This window comes from Thunnus thynnus, chromosome 4, assembly GCF_963924715.1.
Source record: "Thunnus thynnus chromosome 4, fThuThy2.1, whole genome shotgun sequence".
NCBI classification, from domain to species: Eukaryota; Metazoa; Chordata; class Actinopteri; order Scombriformes; family Scombridae; genus Thunnus; species Thunnus thynnus.
In genome coordinates, this window is record NC_089520.1 from 35,172,869 (window position 1) to 35,192,024 (window position 19,156).

General features: G+C 40.2%; 2 protein-coding genes across 2 annotated transcripts in view; both read right to left on the reverse strand.

The window, feature by feature from the left end:
• nfasca (neurofascin homolog (chicken) a) overlaps positions 1-8,601 on the reverse strand; it is a 142,421-nt gene extending 133,820 nt beyond the window's left edge. Inside the window, exon 1 of the mRNA XM_067588485.1 lies at positions 8,494-8,601. The gene's annotated coding sequence lies outside the window, so the exon portion shown is untranslated. The remainder of the gene's footprint in view (positions 1-8,493) is intronic.
• Positions 8,602-15,299: 6,698 nt separating this feature from the next.
• LOC137182169 (zinc finger protein with KRAB and SCAN domains 1-like) lies at positions 15,300-18,980 on the reverse strand. Its single transcript, XM_067588477.1, has 2 exons — positions 18,595-18,980; positions 15,300-16,324 (listed from the first exon to the last, which is right to left on the reverse strand). Exons 1-2 carry the CDS (start codon positions 18,953-18,955, stop codon positions 15,513-15,515), a joined length of 1,173 nt encoding a protein of 390 aa, XP_067444578.1. The 5' UTR covers positions 18,956-18,980; the 3' UTR covers positions 15,300-15,512.
• Positions 18,981-19,156: the final 176 nt, after the last annotated feature.

Sequence of the window (19,156 nt, forward strand, 5' to 3'; positions counted from 1 at the left end):
AAAGGTTCAGGAACAAGACCATGTCCCTCTCTCTCACTAAATTCAATCACCTGCGCCTCACTAATTCAATCATCCGTGCATACCTATATAATCATGTCTAACCCCTTTCTCTCTCATTTGTCTCAGTTCTCACGCGACCTACGACACACTTATGTCTGCACCCGTACGCTGCACGTCGATGACGTCACGACGCAGCCAACTGCTTCAGCCCTCTCGCAGGGCCAGGTTGTATCTTCACCTGGGCCAGCTCCCTCCCTGTCTGATCTGTCTCGTGTTTTTTGTCTTTTCTCTCATCCCCATGTCCGCAGGCTGCACAACCAACCCCCGCACATACATCCCCTCATCCTTTCCTCTTCCCTTCCTTCAGCTGCAGCTACCTCTACGCTTTTGGCTCCACCCGCTCCAGAAGCTCCTTCTTTTATGTTTCTTCCCTCAGCCACCTCCGGTCCTGCCATTACCACAGCAACTGTTGCACCAAGCCACGGTGCTCCCTCTGATGGACCCACTCAATTTCCTACTGTTCTATCCCTGTTCCCCTCCCTTCCCCAACACCCAAATGTTTTTTTTCTGTGTCTTCAGCACCCCCCGTTGCCGATCCCCTCGCTCCAGCCATCGTTAACACTGTGCCCGCGAACACTTTCACTCTGGCCTCTGCCACTCCGCCCCTCCACGGCCTACAAAGCAAGGCTTTCCAGTTCTGCACAGCCTCCAGTTCCACCAAGGCTCCAGCCAACCACTTGCTTGCAGGTTCCCTACCCAGCGCCCCCCGCATTGGCACACCAATGATTCCATCCTGCCGCCACCACGGCACGGCAACAGACTGCTTCAGCCCTAGCTAGGGCCAGGTTATATTTCCCCACATGCCTGCTCCCTACGTCTTCATTGCCTCGTGTTTTTGTTTCATCCTTCCGTCTATGAGCCGCACATCTTACCACTTCACACGCATCCCTTCATCCCTTCATCCCTCATCCTTGGCACCAGACTCAGATTCACACTTGAAAGCCGGTCCCTCCATTTTCAGCTTCCATGCCTCCCACGGTCTTTCGTTCCCTTCACTCAACATCCTGACCCTCTCCTGCTTCACCACCTTCGCCCGTTCCATTCTCAAGATTAAATCTTCCACCATGCACGTCTACGCCAGCCGAACTAACGTCTCCATAAAACTGTCCTCAGGGGCACCATACCTAGCCTTGTCTCATGCACACTTCGGCATGTTATCTGTAAGTCCGAACCACATCTTATGCCAAATGTTCACTTCAGACTTCCTGGCCCACTACCAAACTCTCCGCACAGGCAACCTGTCTCCCTACATTGACAAAGTCAGTCCACATTCCTAACCGAACTCTGGCCAATTCTTCCGCAGTGGAGCCGCTTCAATCACTTCCAAATAAGAAATCCCAGACCACCGATTAAAATTAAATAAATAAAATTCTCAACCGCTAGTCTTCCCAAGATTCCATACCTACCTCAGCGACATTCAAAGAGCCCGTTCTCACTTAGTCCAATGAAGTTAACTTTGGGGGATGACGAAGCAGAAAGCTCATCGAGACATGTCCCCCGCCCTGAGTCTCGACCCCCGGGTTCCTAGACGCTCCAGCCTCTTTGTGATTCCATTTGGTCCCCGGTCATCCCCATGCCATCGCTCCCCTTCATCCCTCTCCTTGACCCCCATCCAGCCCACCATACACTATTCTCATCCAATCCTGAACCCTCTCGACAATCCAAATAAATCTACTTTTTATACCGTTCATATGGCGTGGTCTTTGTTAGTGAAAGCATCTATCTTAATGTCAAAGCACTCCCTCTTTATTTCTGTCACAGTGCAGAGATAATCTGATGATGTTAGCTGGATTCACATTTTCTAACTGTGCCCTAATGTCACTCCTAAATCTGTTATGTGCTTGTCTTCTGACTTTTGAAAGCAGGACTTGAAGCTGTGTGGTGTTTTTACTCTTTTGGAACTTCTTGTGAATGAGACCCGCCCACAAATGGAGCAGGACATGGAGCCTTATATGGCAATTTTAGGGACGTGAATTATGATAATAATCACATCTCACAAACTGCTCTTCCCCATGATCAGATGACATTCATCAGGCTGAAACCAGCAACTAACGACAAGTTCAGGCAGGTAAGAGAGTTTGTTGAATCTGACTTGAAACACTTGTACGAGTAAATCTCACAGAAAAAAGTAAAGTAGTAAGTCAGTCAGTCAAAGAGTTTTAGGATAGGAATAAAATTGTTCTTGCATTAGGCCCATTGTGTCAAGAAGACAAAGACATGCAAAAGATACATAATTCAAAGAGGGATACCAAGACAGTTCATGGAGGCAGTGGGATGCAGGCTTTTCGCTCCGCCATTTGAGTGTTGCCATTTGGAACAGATAAAATAAAGACATTTGTCATTAGAGCACGTTGAACAACATGACATAGGCTAATATATAGTTAATAGCTAATATATATAGTTGAAGCATAGTGAAGAAGTGTCTGGCCTGAGGCAGTTTAGAAAAGCTTGACATATTTTGGCGTCCACAGTGTTCACACACCGCTCTGCTTCCTCTTCTGTCATTCATTAGAGGAAGTCAGTCAAACAGCTGACACCTATACCCAGGGCTCAGATTTCTCAGTAAAGAAACAGCATCTGGATATAGGTTTGGTACATTCTTAAGCGTGTCATGTTCATCTTCTGTCATAACCCACCATACCAGTCTCAGTACAGAACATCCCCAACCATGAAACCACTGTTGACAGATAGCACAAGCCCACTGGAGCCCACCAAACAAAGCTTGGCTCCAGGTCACGGTAACATGGAAGCTGTTCTGACTGCCCTGACATCTTTAATTCATGGCGGAAAAAATATATTCCATTCAGAAGCAGGGCATGCTCTGATAGATCTAGATCTTCAGATCCCAGGACGCTGTAGCCCATATTGCGGAAGTGGAAGCCAATAGCAGAGAGTCAAGACAGAGGGGAATTAATCTGACTGTTTGAACATACTATATTTATATCTGCAACTATATAACTGTATAACTGTACATCTAACAGTGTGCCAATTAGACATGAGATAGTCATCTTTTTGCAAGATAGTCTTTTCTTGTCTGTGTATCTTCAGGTCTCTACATCTTTCTTTTTCCAGAATCTTTTTGTCAATGGTTTCAAGTGTAGTTCCGTGGTGTAATAACCATGAAATGTAGGCATCAAACTTCATATCGCCTTCATCAGGAAAGTCTCAATTCCAGGATTGGATTCTCCGAAGGGCACAGTCCTCTCTCTGAATGCAAATCCTTCAGGCCGAACCTGAGCCTCTTCCCAAAATGGGAGAGACTGACAGAGGTAAAATCTAATTGTGCATTTGTTGCATTCCTTGTCAACTTCTTAGGAGCAAAATTTCCAAGTTTATCACCAGGAAGTTGCCCTCAAACAGCTGAAAAGGTGCAAATACCGTTGGGCATACAATGACTTGTACAAAAGATTCTGAAAAAAGAAGGCTGCATTTCTTTGACTCATGCTTTGCAGTTGGACATATTTTGGGAAGAATGAAATTCTTACCATACTTACTTATATATCTTATTTTTCGACCACCATTTCTCTCTACTGGGTCTTTGTGAGTATTAAAGGGGTACTCCAGTGATTTAGTAGTGCACTTCCATATAGTTGGGTGAGAAATATTTTGTAAGAGTATGGTCAAAATCAGTGCAGCAGAGGCCAAGAAATCCTGACTTTTAGGTCCTAGTGCAGGTCAAGCTCCTAAAAAAAAACTAAAAAAAAACTAGATCCTACATTTCCCATAATGCAACTCAATAGCTTGTTTAATTAGACCCCCTCTGCCCCCTACATGCCCAGTTCTTTCAAACCCCACACTTCCAGTTCCAATTCCATTCTCAAGTCAAGATATTTTTTCAAATTTAAAAACTAGTACTGCTGCTCATGATGAGTGAGCTGAACATCATGTATAAGAGTGCCCCTTTATATTAAATAACATTTTCATTAGAATTTAACTAACAAATACTAAATGTTCTGTACCCACAGTATGGCACATATGTTGGTCAATGGCATTTTGAATGTGTGATCATCCTGGGGTCAGCAGAATTCTAACATTACTATCATCTTTATGGATGTACAATAAAGAATTTACCTTAACCATAATAGTTTGTTACCATTGGGCGAGATATAGACAAAATCTGATATCACAATATTTTTGACCAAATACCTCAATATTGATAATATCGCAACAATATTGTAGAGATGACTATTGATGCTTTCACAAGATATTTACACAATGAGATTTTTGATAAATAATCATTAGTAATGTGGATATAATGACTAAGTGGGTAAAGTCAAGTAACAGAACAGATAGAGCAGTCCAGTAAGTTCGTAAAATTACATCACTTTACGGTAATACAGCCTTTAAAACCAGGAAAAGACAATACGTATGCCATATCATGATATTACAATATCCAAAATACAATATCCAAATCAATATCTAGTCTCATATCACGATATTGATATAACATCAATATATTGCCCAGCCCTAATTGAACGAATCAAAATTACTGTGTAAAATATACATCCATAACAGGAAGCCAGACTACACATTTTAGGCAATTTAGTTATATTTTTTTGAGTATAACAATATGTATATGCTTTCATTCAAAGCAACTAAAGACAAAGATGAAGCTCAGAACTATGTCATTATTATCAGAGACTAATCATGGAATCTCAGCGGTTCTCACGCTGCTGCCTGAGTAAAAATGATAATCACAGCTGTAAATTCTTTTTCTCATAATCTTCATTCTCATTAGAACTAAACTGCTGATGATCATAACGATGCTGGTATGTCTTTGTGTGTGTTTAGACCAACAGCCTCATGAATGGTTTCGTGACTTGCCCTGTTATATGAATAATGCTGACCTGCCAACTTCACCTTCTCAGTCCTCAGACTGCTGCTCACATAAGAAAACTGACTACTCTGCATATCTTCTTGGTTTCAAGATTTCTTAAAAGAAGCAAATCAGCTAAAAACTTTTTTTTACCCAGGCTGTACATGCATTATATATATCCAAACATTTCTCTCTACAAGCAAAATGTAACAAGCAAAACCTCTTCTGAGAAAGAAAGACTGATGATTATCCCTCAAATGATGTAGTAAAACAAGAAATGTTCAATGTGTGTTGCATTGCAAATGATTTTCACTCACATTTTCATATTTACTTTTTGAATCACATCTTCAACCTATTGGGTAAATCGTTAAACACAAAATACATTTTAATAAACTAACAGCAATTTGCACAATGAATGCACCCTGTCTATGGGTCTAAAAATATAATAAAGATAAAGATGTTATGACCTATGACCCCCATAGCAAACAAAAGGTCAATCCAAATCTTGACAACTGCATAATCATAGAATAGGTCTATTGTAGTGTGTAAATCACGTGTAGGATTAGTGTTAGGTTTGAGGATAACTACCACAACAACTTTGACTACAACATTGACCAAATAAAACAGTTGAGGTCAGTCAGGTTAGACTAAAATAAATTTGGTTGGGTTTAGTGTTTAGACTCAACTTTACAACTATAATTAAAGGTTAATGTTTTATCACTATTTCAAACATTTTTGAATAGTGTTATGTTATTGCTAACAAAAGAAACATAAGATGAGCTGCATATTGAGATTAGCTAACTAAAACAGTGTCTATGGGTCACTCGGACCAAGCTATCATTTTTCAGTAACTTAATGTGCGTGTGTGTGTATGTGTGTGTATGTGTGTATTTCTCATTCATGATTAGATGTTTACATTTTCTTTTTTCCATTTCATGTATTTATGTTATTGAAATTACCAATTACTGTATCATTGAAAAAATATACACATAATCAGAGCCCAACCAATATATCAGTCAGTCAATATTATCAGTCAATATCGGCCTATCCCAGATATAATCAGTATATATCAGGGGTTTTTTTAGTTTTCTAGGCAGCATTTTATGTATATTTGATCCTTTTTACTATGTTTTTAAATATATATAATATCAGTATCGGCATTAGCCCCAAAAATCTAGTATCAGCAAGGCTCTATGTATAATATACAGTAGATGGCTCTGTTGCCTGATGAACATCTGGCCTCTTCCTGTAAGCCCTGTGCATGTGTGAGCATATGTGTGCGTGCATGTGTGTGTGTGTGTGTGTGTGTGTGTGTGTGTGTGTGTGTGTGTGTGTGTGTGTGTGTGTGTGTGTGCATGTGTGTGTGTGTGTGTGTGTGTGTGTGTGTAGACTGAGATGCTATCCTCTCCTATTCTTATGTAAGACCATTAAACTGTTGGCCAAGGCTCAGGTCAGTCATACACACACACACACACACACACTGATTGATGATCACTATGTTGATATGTGGTTGAACACCCTTCATATAAACAGAGTTTGGAAGATGAATTTCGAAAAGACGAAGATGTCCTGAGAGCTGGGGGCGTGGCTACTCGCACTGGCTGATAACTCTATGTGATTGATTTATAAATGAATTCATCATGTCATAGCAAGTTAGCCAGCTAGCACAAGATCAAAACCTGTGTGTGTTGAAGCAGTGAGCCATCACGTGAGGGAGTCCCTCTAGCTTGTGCTGAGTATTGAGATCATTTTAATTCAATGTTCTATTTAACAAATATGACGTCATGCTGGCAAAAAAATCTGTTCCGAGAAACAGCAGAACTGTGATCTTAAACAGTTTGGAGGGAGAAGTACTTATATTATTTAGGTATTTAAATATAACAGAATGAGAATCTCCATGCCTGAGTCAATCTTTCACATTTAGCAAAAGATTATTAAATATGTAGCAGATCATGTGTGACTTCATTCTTTGCACCACTGCATAAGCTTCACAGCATAAAGCAAAGGAAAAAAATGCCCTCAAAATTGACTTGTTAGTTAAAAATAGCTATTATGTGTCAATCTCCATTTGACCACCATTCATTCTGCACTTCAAGGGTCCTCTGCTGGGAAAATTAGAGTTGAAAGAGTTGAGCCTCCTCTCTTTCCTGCTGTTCTATATACTTTATACACTCACACGTACATTCACGTATACACACCTCAGCTCTCCATGGCTAGGTACATGCATTAGGCTCTCATTACACAAGTCGATAACCAAACCTTTCTATACAGTTACACAGTCGCAGCAAAACACATACAGGCCACAGCCCCTATATAAGAACACTATAGGAATAGTAAAGTCATACCACAGGAGATATATAAATATCATTCAATATTGTTAAGGGCCAAAGAAACATCCCAGAATTTGTTCTGATTGATTTAAAGTTATGAGGTGGATATGTTGGACTTTTATCGCTTCAAAGTATTTTCATGAGGAAAATGTTTAAAATAGAAGAATCACATATTCTCCATAAGTAGGCTATACTTGGTATATGTGTATCTGATGTACTTGAACTTGTCCAGCAATTTACGATATTTATCTTTGCTCACAAAATCCCTGACAACAGAGATCATTTGAAATATCAGTTATGAACTTAAAGTAACAACAATATTAGTCAGTAAAAGTATTATAGGTTATAAGGAAGAAATACCTTGAAGTTAAACATGAACACACCGCTGGTGATAATCCCTTATGGAAACAATATGTCTGTAACTAAATTCAGTTTTGTCAATCCCAAATAAGCCATAGTTAGATAACACTGTATCCATACTAGAAAGTGCAGACAGATAGCATGGGCCTATTAAAGGAATACATTCTATAGTGATCACATAAGGCATTAACAAAAAGCACAACAAGGTCACCATGTAAACCTACTACTGAGTAGCACAGACACATACAAGTTCCTATGGAAATACTGTGGGATTAGACTTCTGTTAGGAGTGTGTGTTATTTTGTGTCGACCATGGGGTGACATGATATAATTGACTATATATACTTTGGCTTTGCGTCGCCTCCCTCACATTCAGATGTGCTGTGATCCACTTCCAGTGCTGAGACAGACCTGACTCACCCTGTGTGCAGCCCAGGCTGCAGCCCCGGGGCCTAACCAAACAAGCCCAACTTGACAGCCCTTTAAATGTCCCCGTTCGCTCGTCCTTTGCAATGACACTTCTCCTCACACATCATACACACACGGGCCTCTGCAGATGCAGACGGCGAGGCCGGGCCCGGTCATTTCGCCGGACTTTGGTATCTTTATTTGCAATTTGCGCAGAGCAGCAAAAATCCCACAAAACCGCAGCATCATCCAGAAGATGCGCAGAGAGAGGCGGGGGCCCGTGTAGCCTAGACCGGGTGCCCGGGAGACACTGCAGATACCCGGGGCAATAGCCTCCCGCGCCTTCTGTACCGGACTGGAGCTGCAGCATTCCGTGCTGCTGTCATTTTTTTCACATCCTCGGATCTCATCATCACTCCGGTCCAGCCCCGCCAGAACCGGGACACCACCCGATGCGTCAGTGTGATGGGAGCTACAACTACAGAGCGCCGGAGTAGAAAGTAGAAAGTGTTCGCTTACCTGTGCTGCTCCCCTGGCCGCTGCTGCACCGGGCACCGTCAGCTCTGCAGCGGCATTAGAAACTATCCACCTCCGCCGTACTGTCGGCTTCACCGGAGCTCTGACTCCGTGTTTCCTGTCAATGCGGTGCTGGTCTCTCTCTCTCTCTCTCGTTCTCTCTCTCTCCTTCTCTCTCTCTCTCTCTCTCTCTCTCTCTCTCTCCTCTCTCTCATGGACTCTGCACTCCTCCCTCCCTCAGCTGCTCAGCTGGTCTCTCTCTGGTCCGCGAGCGCGCGTCTCCGGTGTGTTGTCGCGTGCACATACTCCACACGTCACCAGGGGTTGGCGGGCAGGCGGTGGAGGTGATGGGTCTGACGAGAACCACGATTCCTAAGGCCAAAATAATTGTGAATAATTATAAAACTATGATACCTTTTAGTCTTTGGAACCGTTTTCTGATAGCTCCCAATCATCAAACAGATCACACGGGTCTGTAGTTATAAGACTGCATGTAATGCCGTGTGTGAAACAAATGTGAAATTACTTTACAAATGTAGCCCGCGCATTTGGTTCAGTCTGTCACAAGTCAATAACATTTTAAAATCACATTTACCTATTTTACATACTTCAAATGTATTTGAACGTTTAAAGGAATAAATTACTTCACAAAAAAAGAAAAAAAAATCCGTTTTGGAGATCAAACTCACCCCAGATGAAAGATGAGAAGTCTGAGAAGTTTCTGGCTTGCTAGTTAGCAACTGTCAGCTTGGATCTATTGAAGACTCAGTTTAATCGTTTATAAAGCATGAAAACATTTTTTAACTCTCTATCCATTCGTAGCTGTGCTCACTGTATCAAAGCACATGCAAAAATATGGCTAAATACACAGTTTGTCACTAAATTAGCACAGTTAGCTGTGAAATTTAGCAACCAATGTGAGCAAGCATAGTATCAATTGTTTTTTGGGTTTGTTTGTTTTTTGGCCCCTATAAGCAGCCTGTCACTGTCACCACACAAAAAGCTGGGCCTTCTAATAGGAAACCTGTTTCCCTGCTTCCCACACTGCTAGGCTACAGGTAGTGTTACAGTTGCAGTAGCTCCTTCCAAGTTATTCATAATGCTACATGACAAAACCATAAACATACAGTCTGTGGCTCAGAACATTGCAGAAACGGAGTGAGAAAAACAGTTCACATTATGTTGGAAATTTCTGTGACAGTGGCGGTCTCCCACTTTATGAAAAACTACAGAGGTGTCAACAGTTTTGTGGCAAAATGATGCAAATTGCCTCCATCACTGTCAGTTACATCTGTATAAAACCCAATGTTAATACAATCAATTCAGCTCATGGAGCTACAGTTTGTTATAGGCCTATCTGGTTTCACTTGTTAGCACAATTAAACGCTCCAAATGAATAAAACAGCAGAAGTAGCTAATTTAGACTATTAAAATAATATCCTAAAAAAACTAATGGTGAGACTTCAAAGCTAGTGTGTGTCATCATCTTGGAATAATGATCAGTTTGACTCTCTGTCACATTTTCAATTTGTTCTCAGCCTGTTTGGATGCATTCTCTTGGTTGGTTAAAAAAGTGTATAATGGATTTTCAAAGAGCTGTTATTATGTTATATACAGTACCAGTCAAAAGTTTGGACACACTTTCTCATTCAGGTGATGGGGAAGCTGTGTCCAAACTTTTGACTGGTACTGTATATTTATGTGTACACGGAAGCAATAAGGGCATGCACATTAAAACAAATCATATTGTAAAATATACATACTTCATTTATTTTATTGTTCAGCTATGGTACCTGCTGAGACCTGTTTGTGTCTAACCACATGCAAGTTACATATAGATAGCTGTAGACATAGGCTATATGTCAAAAGGTTCATAGTAAAATGTAGGACTTATGTCTCTTTCAAAACTAAAAATAACTTTTAGCAGAGTGTAAGTGTGATTCTCAGCTGTGCTGACAGCAATGACTCAGAGTGATGTCATACCCAAAAATCACAGACCATCTATTTCTATTATTTATCCTATCTAGCTTTGTTTTGAGTAAGGAGTAAGCAATAAGATTTTCTTCTCCCTGCTCCTTTCCGGTCATGCAATGTGAACAAGGAAATTGAGTTGCATTTTGTCTATGAATCACATTTTGTTCTGGAACTTTACATTAACATGAGCAGAAAAAGCAGCCAACAGCTGGACTCCAGAGATTATGCATCAGGGCTACATGCATCACACCATTAATTATTTCATTCACGCCTTATTGTAATTAATCCCTGTGAAAGCATTAGTTTTTATTCCACATCATGCTTTTCTGACTACATTGAAGCATGCAAAACGAAAGCTTGTACAAAAAAAATATTTACCTATAATAATAATAATTACGTTGACAATGCTATTTGGTGTAAAGAAATATCATAAATGAAAAGAGAGCAGATGTTCAGTTTTAAGTGATAATCATATGCAGAATGAGAGTTTTTCTCTTCTTCAGCTTTGGGAGAAAGTAGCCAAGTGATATACTGAGAATAATCTGTACAACTTGACAATCTAATTATTATAGTAGTTTTACCATTTATATAAAGTATAAATCAGAAAGACTTACTGAAACATTGGAGCATTTGATGATGTTAGCACTGAATCCAACATGGCATGAACTTGATGACTTCATATCTTTCATGTTGTGTCTGTATTGGGACAGAGCCTGTATCTTTTTTTATCAAATCTCTGCCAGCAGCTGAGAACATGTCTTTAGGAAGATTCATAGATGGAATTTTGACCAACATAAAAAATTAACAACTATATATAATCATATGACATATGATGTCTTGTGTGGCTCTGAAGAAGCATGGCCACGAGAAAATGACTCCAGTGACATCACTGGAGTAATCCAGGCTTGGGTTTGGAGACTACAGTTTTTTTGCGTTAAGTCTGCGTTACAAACTGGCCATGTGGAGTTTGAAAGACGGGCATTTAAAGAAAAACTATGTTGTTGCATTATGGGAAACGTGGGATTCAGTATTTTTAGAGCTTACCAGCATCCAAAAGTCAGGATATTTTAGCCTAGTGAGTGAGAGATGGAGAGGGGAAGAGAGACACACATCATAAAATATAAGCACCTCTGCATGGCATGTAACATCTGGGTCTCTAGGTAGCTTAGTGAGCTGGATACCAATTGACAAGAATTGAGGTTAACCCTATCACTTAGAGTATATCTGCATATCTCAGCAATACAGAACTATTAAACTTCACTAGGAAGACAATGTGGTTTTCACCACATTTAATATTATAGCCTACATAAATCTACAATTAAAATCTTTATAAAACATAAATGTTACTGACAGAATCTACAAAGCAGCAAAGGAATAATCATTCTAATTACATTGATACACATTTACTTAATACAAGCAGATTAGACATTAGAGTGTCCTTTCATCTTGTGGCCAAAAACAGAACAATTTATTATGTGCATGAATGGAAAACCAGAAAAACTCAATAGTTTGATTTATTCAGAGGAACTGACTCAGTACAAAGTCACTGAGACAAGGATTTAACTTACCTTCACCAGTTTCTACATGTGGAGGATTTCATGTGCTTGCTTGTGTGACAATTATTTTCTGATAATTCAGCAAAGTGATGTTTTGAAAATGATAGAAGAGTTTCTATACTGTATGTTTCTTATGAGAGAGAGCTCATTTATTGTCATAAGAAGTTCTATTTATTGTGTTCTTTATTTTCTAATAGGTAGTTCCAGACAATCTCCAGCAGATGGCAGTGCTGCTGTACAACATGCATGGATTGAGAGAAGCAGGAGTTAAAACTTTTTTTTCATACCTCTCAGGTGACTTATTTATTTATAGATATTCTATTTTTGTAATTTATCCGGCTCTGAATGTTAGATATTAAAAACAACATATGCAACTAATTTGTATAAATATTGCCACTCTGAGTATTGTGCAACAAGTAAATACCAAGGCCCTGGAACTATATGGAAGGCAGCCATGATTTACATGCTATGACGAGTAAAATGTCAGCCATGAAAAGAGTCTGATGTCCTATTTCTACACACTTGTGTTCCACCTGCACAGGTGTTTTCACAGGACAGAATGGGCATATATAGACTGAGATTGATTGACATCTCACCGACTACACCGTTCCTTTTCTGCACCTGTTATGGCATTCTTGTATTCTTATTCATTTATTCATACATATTCTTATTCATTTATCATCACACTTGGTGGTTTTATATCATTCCCATCACAGCTCTGCCAAACTTCCAACTGAGCAGAGATCTTGATCACCAGGAATGAAGACACCTGTGTGGGTGTGCAGTCCCTTTAAACTACCTTCCCTCTCCTACTGATAGACAGATCTATCTTCTGCAAGGATTTCAGAGGGTTTGCACCTCTGTTGGTAAAGGCACAGAAACATGTCTGTCTGCAGGAGTTAGCAAATAAGAATTACCTGTGTTTTGTTGAAAACTACAAAAGTAAGTGAAGCAAGTAAACTAACCTTGAGGTCTTCTGAGATGTTGTGATCACCAGGCATAGCTGTTGATGTTTGTGTTGATTTTTTATCATTTTTGATGAAAATGTAATTATACAGTGCAAAAGATTACATGGGAGGCAAAAATGGGGCTAAGAGTTAATAGACTTAATTATCAGTTACATTTCAAAACCTTACATATAAATTCAGAATAGCAGTGGTGGAAGAAGTATTCATATCCTTTACTTAAGTAGCGCCAATACAAAAATACTCCATTACAGGTAAAAGTCCTGCATGAAAAATCCTACTGCAGTAAAAGTACATAAGTATTATGAGCCTGATGTAGGTAAAGTATTGCAGTAAAAGTAGTGGCTGATAAATTATTATATATGACATCATTAAATTATTAATAGTGAAGCATCAGTGTTAGAGCAGCATGTTACTGTTGTAGCTGCTGGAGGTGGACCTAGTTTCAACTACTTTATATACAGTTTAGCTAGTTTAGTCCAGTGGTTCCCAACCTAGGGGTCGGGCCCCTCCAAAGGGTCAGCAGATAAATCTGAGGGGTGGTGAGATGATTAATGGGAGAGGAAAGAAGAAAAAACAAACTTCTGATACACAAATCTGTTTTCAGTTTTTGGACTTTTTCTCTAATCTTTGATTTTTGCTGAAATATTGGATCATTTGAACATTTATTGAAATGAAAGCATGTGAGAAGTTTAGAGGGAAAAATCACTATTTGGTGGAGCTGTTAACAACTCATAGACATGTGAAATGTGACCCCGACTACACACTGCTTTTTGTAAGACGTCAAAAGCCAAAAAGATTGGAAATCACTGGTTTCATCTTTAACAATGTGTCACAGAATGTTTGGCTTTTTCAGTCTTCAAGTGCTCCCATAAATGTTCAGTGGGGCTGAGGTCAGGTGACTGTGGAGGAAAGTTTGTGACAGTCAGGACTCCTTGGTTTTCTTTGGTCTTCATGTAGTTCTTGAAAGCTTTGAGGTGTGTTTGGGCTCATTATCCTGCTGCAGTATGAATCCTTCACCACAAAGATGCAAACCAGAGCTTACAGCATGTCTCTGAAGAATGGAGTGGTACTTCTTCTTGGACAGGGTGTCATCAATTAGGTGCAGATGTTCATCTCCAGAGTGGGCAAAACACCCCAGACTTGAATATTCCCACCATCATTCTCTCTCCTGTTTGTCTCCTTACATACATCCTTCTGTTATTGCCATAAATCTCAAACTTCATCAGTAAATATGACTTTTTTTTCCAGTCACCAGCAATGATATGCTGGTATTTCTTTGCCCACCCCAAGCGTTTGGCTTTGTTTCCCTCCTGAGAAGTGGTTTAGAAACTGCTACTTGTCCTCCGAGACCACTACAAGACAGCCTTCTTTTGACAGTACTTTTGCTGATTAGAGTCTTGTGTTCGTTATTTAGAAAATTCTGTATCTGTGATGAAGTTGCTTTTCTATCTCTCAGGGAGCTAAGCTTGACGTATTGATCTTCTGATGGTGTGGTCACTTTTGGTCCGCCTGATTGTGTTTTGGATACAACTGATCCAGTTTCTGCAAAGTGTTTTAGAGTTCCATGCACTCCCCCCTTAGAAACCTTGAGTCTAGCCATGATTTGACATGGAGAAAGCCCCTCTTTGCTTAGAATAACAATTTGACTTCTAACACTTTCACTTAGTTCTGATGCCATGTTTCCCACTATCACAATGTGACTTAGTAAGCAATGATATGCTGGAAACTTGAGGCACAGCCATATTTATAACAGGTGAACACTGGCTGCAGTTGAGTTACTTGAACGAGCCTCTGATGAGTAGATAAAATCCACCTGAGTGTCAAATCAATGCTTCAGTGGAAGGGACACAACTCAAGGAAATCTGACCTTTTGTACAAAGAGGTTAAGTTGCTGGCCTAGAAATAGAGCAGAATCTTAAATATTTCTTCTTCATTTTACATGTCATAACTTTATGTTTTTAAATGATTCCGTATACTCAAACTGTCTGATTATTTCCAGGTTTACGTGAAAATATTAGAGATTTTCAATGTGGTCTCAGACTTCTGGACCCCACTGTATATGTTTATAACCTGGCTGACTGTCTCTGCTCATGTTGCTTACCCTGTTGGACTCGTAAAACTGCGGCTACCAGTGATGCCATGTCTGCAAATCTCAGCAGTGAACTTTTCATGTAAAATGATAAGGACAAAACACATACATAAGCAAAAGCACAAAAATTAAGAGATTATATACAAAAGTGAATGTTTGTGCTTTTGCAGGCGTTTTGTCCTTTGGGGCCGCCATACTGAAACTATGATCACAAGACCCAGGTTGCGCAAAATGATCCTTTAATACCTTTTGAAAAGTGTGTTCAACAACACAATCAATGAACCACATATCACACTGTATTGCACAACAGAGAAGACACACAATCAAACACCATTACTGTACACTGTTTGAACCTGGACGTTTGGCCAGTTTAAGCATTTCAAAGTTTACAGATAGGTTAGTTTCATGTTGTCTGAGGATCTCTGGAGACTCTGTTCACTTGGAGTGCGGTGCTCGGCTCCAGCTGGCCCTCTCTCTGGTGTGGAGCCTGAAGTGGGTGTTAAGGTGCGCTGACTGGTTGAAGCATTTCCCACAGACGTGGCAGCGGAAGGGCTTCTCTCCGGTGTGGATGCGGTGGTGCCTCTTCAGCATGCTGACCGTGGTGAAGCTCTTTCGGCACACAGAGCAGCTGTATGGCTTCTCCTTGGTGTGCCAGCGCATGTGTACCTCCAGCTGGCAGGCGAAGCTGAAGCCCTTGCCACACTCTTTACAGCTGTGCCACCTCTGGATGCTCTGGCTTGGGTGAGAGGGGCGAGGTGGAGGCGGCTTAAGGGATCTTACATTCTTTATCTGCAGTGCATGTGCGCTTTGTTTTCCATTTGAGCGAGATAGTCCTTTCACCTGCAGGCTAACAGATCCTGATAGAGCTGTTTTCTGAGTCCTGTGACTCTTTGCAATATCGCTCTGAGTAGCTCTGCAGTTTGAGTGAACAGTCAGAGAGGATGGTAAGCTGCTGGCTGGCTGGTGTTTGTCTCTGTCACTATCTGTCTTGATCTCCTGGGATGTTAGTGGAGGAGGAGAGACAGTTTCTCTGCTGCACACTGTTTGGGCTGGTGGAGGATGTGTCCTCTGTAGCGGCTCAACATGACTACAGTTTCCTTCCACCGAGTCACTTCCTTCATGTGGACAGTCTGTTTGAATGTCTTGGAGCTTGGGCTCTTCTTTAACTTGTGGCAGCAGCTCCACACTGCTTCTCCATTCAGACTCGCAGGGCTGATCATCTTCTTGGAGCTGGACAGAGTTAGCTTCTGAAAAGTTACAAACATCACAGTCACGCTTGGTGCATCTCAAATCTAAAATAATAAACAATATAAGTATAAGTGTGTCTTTATCACTCTGTTCTCTCAGTGTCTCACCCAAACTCCATTCAAAAATCTGCAAACTTACTCTTGCATTGGTTATCAGGAATTACATGAAACAACTTTAACCCTTCAATGAATTGATTGAAAAGGTTCTACTGCTAAATGTGTGCATATATCTTTTATCTGTGTTCCAAATGCAACCATTAGTCAATCAATTAGTTGATCAACAGAAAAATAATCAGCAACTATTTTTTTTTACTAATGAAAATAATTGTTTTAGTCATTTTGTCAGCAGAAAAGCCAAATACTTGCTGGTTAAAGCTTCTCAAATTTGAGGATTTCTTTCATACATGACAGTAAAGTGAATATCTTTGTGTTAAAAGCTGCTGATCAGACAAAACAAAACATTTGAAGATGTTGCCATGGGTTCTAAGAATGTATGCATTTTTATTATTTTCTGATATTTTATAGACAAAACGATTAATTGAGCAAATAATCTGTAGATTAATATGATATTATAATGAAAATAATCATTAGTTGCAGCTGTAGTTCCAGTAGTGTGTTTGTGACTGTCCTCAACGGCTAGTGTAGATATTTATGACTAAAGCTTTCCCAAACTATAGTTTCTCAGTGTTTTCATTTACATCTGTACTCCCAGTCATATCACTATACCACTCATTTACTCTGGTACAACATACTGTACAGTCCACCGTCCCTTCAACATGTCCCGTATTAATCCCATTAACTAGCCTACAAGGACAATATGTTTCTCTCCTTCATTGGCATCAATAACAGAGCTATACAGTAGCTTCTCCAGCTGATATTGTAAGATGACATTATGTTACTGTACCCAGGAATGGGTTGGTGGACCACTTGTGTTGGAAAGAAATGTGGGTGCTATCACACAATTATTTGATTAACCATAATACAAAACATGAGATTATTCATAAATTAAAACTCAAGCCTAATATCTTTATAGATGTAGCTTTTGTACAGCCTATACTATGACAGGGTTCCATCCTTACAGATCAACACTATGAATCATAGCATGATTATTATAATATACTACTGGGGTTTTGTAATCTTGATACATGCTTTGAGAAGCAATTGTTTCTTGTCAATGTATTAATTCTATTATTAGCCAAATATAGATCATTTTTTTGAGTCAGAGCAGGCAATATGAACAAAATAAATATCACAATAAATATCACAGCAGTGTTGTAACACTGATATTTGAAATGATTTGCCACAATATTCATAATCATCCATAATTTTCTAAATATAGCCTAAATATTTTTAAAGGACAGGTTCACACCATTTTTCATTTTTCACATTTTTCAAGTCTGTCTTCAAACTTCTTCTTGTCTTCAGGAGCCCAAATGAACATTAAAACATGTTTATCTTGCTGTAATCATTCCTCCTGTTCATACTGACCATTAGAAGATCTCTTCATAATGCACTTACAATGGAAGTGATGGGGGGCAAAATCCCCAGTCCTCCTTCTGTGCAAAAATGTATTTAAAAGTTTATCTGAAGCTAATATGAAGCTTCAGCGTCCAAATGAGTCAAATCAAGTAGATATCTTTCAACATTACAGTCTTTTTAGTGCCAAAGTCCCTCTTTTTGTCACTATACTTCCACCACAGCTCAACAGGGAAACACTGTCTGAGGAAACACAAGGAGGGAATTTGATGCCTCATATAAGCTTCACATCACCTTTTAAATGCATTTTTGCAGAAAATGACTGTGTGGACACACTGTGGATTTTGGTCTCCATCACTTACACATAGCACATTTGAAGGGGATCTTTTAATAGTATGAACAGGAGGAATGATTACAGCGAGGAAAACCTCTTTCACTGTTCATATGGACACCTGACTGTTTTAAGACACACCTGCAACATTGTGAACCTGTTCTTTAAGTATTTAAAATCCCACTCTAATCTTGAAACGATTTAAGTTGCTCTTGCATGAGTTATCTTGTTTGAGAATTGTTTCACATTACCATTGTACAGTGGTAATACTGAGTCATTGCTGAGCCCAAAATAATTTCACTCTGAGTGTCCGGCTGTTACGTTAGCTAAAACATTAATTCTAGCCACCAGCATTAAAAACGGACGTATTCTGAGTGGGATTGGCGAGCCGCTCAGTGTACCAGTGAACCTGACTGACAAAGCTCCCAGCAGAACAGACACCGACTGCTCCACCGGTCCTCACCTGGTTGCAGTAGCAGCCGTTGGACGGCTACGTTGAGGAGCCGTTTGAGCCGCTCGTTCTCCTCTCTGGAGCGCAGGATTTCGCTCTGATACTCCGCCACCGTGTCTTTAACGGCTCGGAAAATCTCCTCTGCGGCCGCTGTCAGCCTGTCGTTCAGAAACACGTTCAACAGCTCCAGTTTGGTCATGTTTTCTGCTGCAGTCTCCAGAGGCGGAACGTCCTTCTGTTTACATCTACTGCTCCGGAAGTAGACGCATGCCGGCTCTAGCGTTCTGTCAGTGTTCAGGTACACTGGTGGTTTGTCGCGCCATCTACCGGGCGGGAGAGTACACTGCACCACAACCTGCCCGCCATGCACCATATGTGGAAAGAATAATATGGCTAACCCCTGCATACTGTTCAAATTTGACCAATTTTTACATTTGAGAGCCGTAAAAACACCATATACACATTTCTTTTAGCCTGGCTTTTCCTAAAGCGACACAGAATATACAAAAACGGATATAAAATGTATAATTTTTTACATTTTTGCACAGCTTATACACATTTTTGTACATACAAA